This window comes from Carica papaya, chromosome 5, assembly GCF_054855325.1.
Source record: "Carica papaya isolate Zhongbai chromosome 5, ASM5485532v1, whole genome shotgun sequence".
Taxonomy (NCBI): domain Eukaryota; kingdom Viridiplantae; phylum Streptophyta; class Magnoliopsida; order Brassicales; family Caricaceae; genus Carica; species Carica papaya.
Window position 1 is genome coordinate 16,327,376 of NC_142313.1, and position 3,907 is coordinate 16,331,282.

Genomic DNA, 3,907 nt, shown 5'->3' on the forward strand with positions numbered 1-3,907 from the left:
CGCCAAGTGGAAAAGTTTGGTGAAGAGAAAGAAGGTTGAGTGGAAAAAGAGTGATGTGACACGTTGCGACAGTGGTGCAAAAAATAGAGGAAGACTCGTCCAACCAACAAGAGCTCTTCACCCAAGGTGGCGGCAGTACATCGACCAAGGTGGTGCATGGTGCATAAGGGATGGCGACACACTGCCCGAGGTAGCAGTGCACCTCCCCTAGCCGACCGAGCACTGCAGGCCTAGGTTGTAAGCGCCGACCTATCCTGTCATGCGTAGGGCCTACAGCACGTAGGGCATTGTGTGCAGGCCTACTACACATAGGCCTATCCATGCAAGCCTACTGTGTGGACAGCGCCGCACAGGGCGCATAACACCTGGTCCTTTGTGCGCGCGATATGACGTGTGTGGACTGGCTTGTCTGTGTTTGATGGGACACGTGAGCAAATTAGCCTCGTGCCTCACGCAGAAGGGATGTGTGCATAGTGCGAACGTCTTGTGTTGGATGCGCTCTCTCATGCATGTGCATAGCATGCGAGGCCCGTGCGGGGGGGGTATTTCCTGCAGGCATTTTCCCGCGGGATTCAGCCCCTTTTTCCCATCTTTTCTCCTGAAAATTATTTTAATAAAAATATAACAATAATAAAATAAAATAAAATAACGAGCTCAAAATAAAATTAAAATCACGAATTTAATTCACAAAATATCATATAAAATTACAAGATAAATTTAAATAAATTCAAGTTCCCTTAAGGCCCAAATAAATAGGGATTTATATATATACAAATTTAGCGCGATGGTGAGCGGGGTGTTACATTCTCCCCACCTTAAAAAATTTGGTCCCCCAAATTTGTTTCGAATAGGTCTGGAAACTTTTATCTCATCTTTCTCTCTAACTCCCACGTCACCTCTTATAAAGTGTGGTGTTGCCGCTGCACCTTCATCATGGGATCCTCTTATTGCGTAAAACTTAGTTGGTCCAATCAAGAATTTTCATGAAAAGTTTTTCATACGTCATATCAGCTTGTACCTACATCTCATCAGAAGGAATGATATGAGAATGGTGAGGATGGTACCCTTTTGAGCGTGGAGATGTGGAAAGCATCATGTAGACCCACAAACTCTCGAGGCAGAGTAAGGCGGTACGCCACGGGTTTAATACACTGCACAATCCACAAAGGTCCCACATAACAAGGGCTTAACTTTGCTTGTTTCTCAAACTGCATTTTTTCGTTATAGGGGAAAATCTTGAGGAAGACTTAGTCTCTAACGGCAAATTCAAGAGGGCTTCTTTGATTATCAGCGTAGCTTTTATGGTGACTCTAGGCAGTAGCCAAGTTCCTATGGATGATCGCAATCCTCTCAATAGTCTCCTGGATGAAGTTTAGTCTTAAACGATGCTAATTTCTAACTTTGATATAGCAAGTGGGAGAACAATAGGGCCTATCGCACAGGGCTTTATACAGAGTCATGCTGATGTTGGAATGATAATTGTTATTATAAGTAAATTCACACAAGAGAAGATACTCATACCAGTTATCGCCAAAGTCAAGGACACAAGCACGCAACATGTCTTCCAATGTCTGGATAGTGCGTTCAAATTGACCATCAGTTTGGGGATGATAAGTAGTACTGAAGTACAATCTAGACCTAAGCACTTCTTAGAAGCTGTCCCAAAAGTGGAAGGTGAATTGAGGATCTTGATAAGATACAATGGATGAGGGAATGCCATAGAGTCGAACAATTTCATCGATAAAAAGGCGAGTTAATATGTTGGTGGAGTCAGTGGTCCTGATGGGCAAGAAATGGGTGATCTTGGTTAGTCTGTCAACGACGACCCAAATAGCATTACAACTAGAACAGGTCCTGGGTAGGCTGGGGATAAAATCTGTGGTTACATACTCCCACTTCTATTTAAGAATGGGGAGGCCCTGTAATAAACCGTCGTGTCTCTGATGTTTTGCCTTAACTCGTTGGTAAGTAAGGAATTGAGAGACGTAGTCAACAATGTCTTTCTTCATTCTTAGACACTAATATTGGCACTTTAGGTCTTAGTACACCTTGGTATTCTCGGGGTGGATAGACAGTTTAGAGGCATGGGCAGCCTTGAGAACATTCGTCCTGACAGTGACGGGGATAAAGTTCTTGGATACCAAACCAAAGCCGTCCCTACGCCATACTTAGGCATCATGGATGAAGGAAGACCAGGCTCAAGGCCATCTCTTCCTTCATTTTCTGACTTCTATCCCTTTGAATAGCAAAGTAGCCCAGCAAGGGGGAATCCCAGAGTAGCTAGAAGTAGAAGATTCAACCTCTGTCAGAGGAAAGACGGGGGACATTGGGGTTGAACTCCTTTCTTTGAGTGTCACTAAATGAATCGGGTAATCGGTGTCGTCCAACCCTTCTTATTCTTATAGAAAAAAAGCATCCCTTGGCTTTTCATGAGAGAGGGACGAGAAAGTGACGGATTGGTAAAAAAATAGGTAGGCCTTTTGAGCTATCATTTAGGGGCCTTGTTAGCGACCCATCATTCTTCCCTAAGCTGTCAGAGTCCGATCAAAGCGAGCAAGAGATAGAGGAATCATCGCTCATAGATGTGAATTGAGAAAGCAAGCTCGAATTCTTTTTAATTAGGCTTTCTAGTATGGTCCCTGTCCCGAGTAAGGTCTTATTGTTATCCGCAAGTCTTGTTTGTTTTGACTACAGGAAGGTGAACTTTGCAAAAATTCTTATTTGGTTTGGAAAGAGAGGACTTCTGACTCTGAGCCTACCCTACAAGAAAACTAGTTTTAGCTATTGATATAGCCTCTTGTCGATAAAACTAGTCTTGTCGCTACCTACTAGAGAAATCCCTTCTATACCACTCAATAAAAGCAAAAATCCCATCAAGATAAATGGAATCGACGACCTATACTTCAACTAAAGGCACAAGGAAATCAAGAGTTCAAGAGCACAGAACAGGGGAAATGCACATGGGTCTCCTTGAAGAACGAAGTTTAAGATAAAGAAAGGAAGGTAGAGTGGGCTTCTAGTTGCTCTGCTTAGATTGGCATGGCTGTCCCCCTTTGCTGGTTGAGGCTCGGTCTTTTGCCTTTGCAGTTATTAATTAAACATTGGCAACTAACCTCTTTGAGGTGCCATTCTTAAAGAGAAAACGATGGCCTCCCTCAACTCTATGTTTTGTAGCAGGGCAACCACTCGGGTATCACGCTTCCTTGCCTTTATTCGCACTAACTTACCACTTATTAGTGTGGTGGTGTGCAGAACAAGTGTATCCAGGTCTTGTGTTCCGAGACTACGCTATATTAGGTGATGATATTGTCATTGCCGACCAAGAAGTTTCGAAAGTCTACACTCACTCGTTAGAGAAGTTAGGTCTTACTATAAGTAAACAAAAGTCTTTTAGCTCTGCACTGGGGCAGCTGAGTTTGCCAAGAGGTTTATAATCAAGGATATGAGTAAGGATATTTCTCTTGTCTCTATTGGAGCATTATGAAACTTGTACCATCCTTGTGGGGCATATGCCATATTAGGGTAATATCCCCTTCGCCGATTCAATACTCTGGCCCGATTGAGTGGTGTTGGTTATAGATCTTTAGGTAAGCTCGACCATAGCCGATCACGGCATACTAACTGTTTACTAGCTATGTGGACAAAGACTCGACTCCCTCTGACACTTTAGTTAAGGCAAGTGTATCCAGGTCTTGTGTTCCGAGACTACACTATATTAAGTGATGATATTGTCATTGCCGACCAAGAAGTTTCGAAAGTCTACACTCACTCGTTAGAGAAGTTAGGTCTTACTATAAGTAAACAAAAGTCTTTTAGCTCTGACACTGGGGCAGATGAGTTTGCCAAGAGGTTTATAATCAAGGATATGAGTAAGGATATTTCTCTTGTCTCTATTCGAGCATTATGA

The 3,907-nt window shown here is 43.1% G+C and overlaps 1 protein-coding gene across 1 annotated transcript; it reads left to right on the forward strand.

Moving 5' to 3' along the window:
* Nucleotides 1-2,360: 2,360 nt before the first annotated feature.
* On the forward strand, nucleotides 2,361-3,907 carry LOC148253786 (Mitovirus RNA-dependent RNA polymerase). Its single transcript, XM_088220497.1, has 3 exons — nucleotides 2,361-2,369; nucleotides 3,138-3,426; nucleotides 3,690-3,907. The coding sequence occupies exons 1-3, from the start codon at nucleotides 2,361-2,363 to the stop codon at nucleotides 3,905-3,907; spliced, it is 516 nt and encodes a 171-aa protein (XP_088076623.1).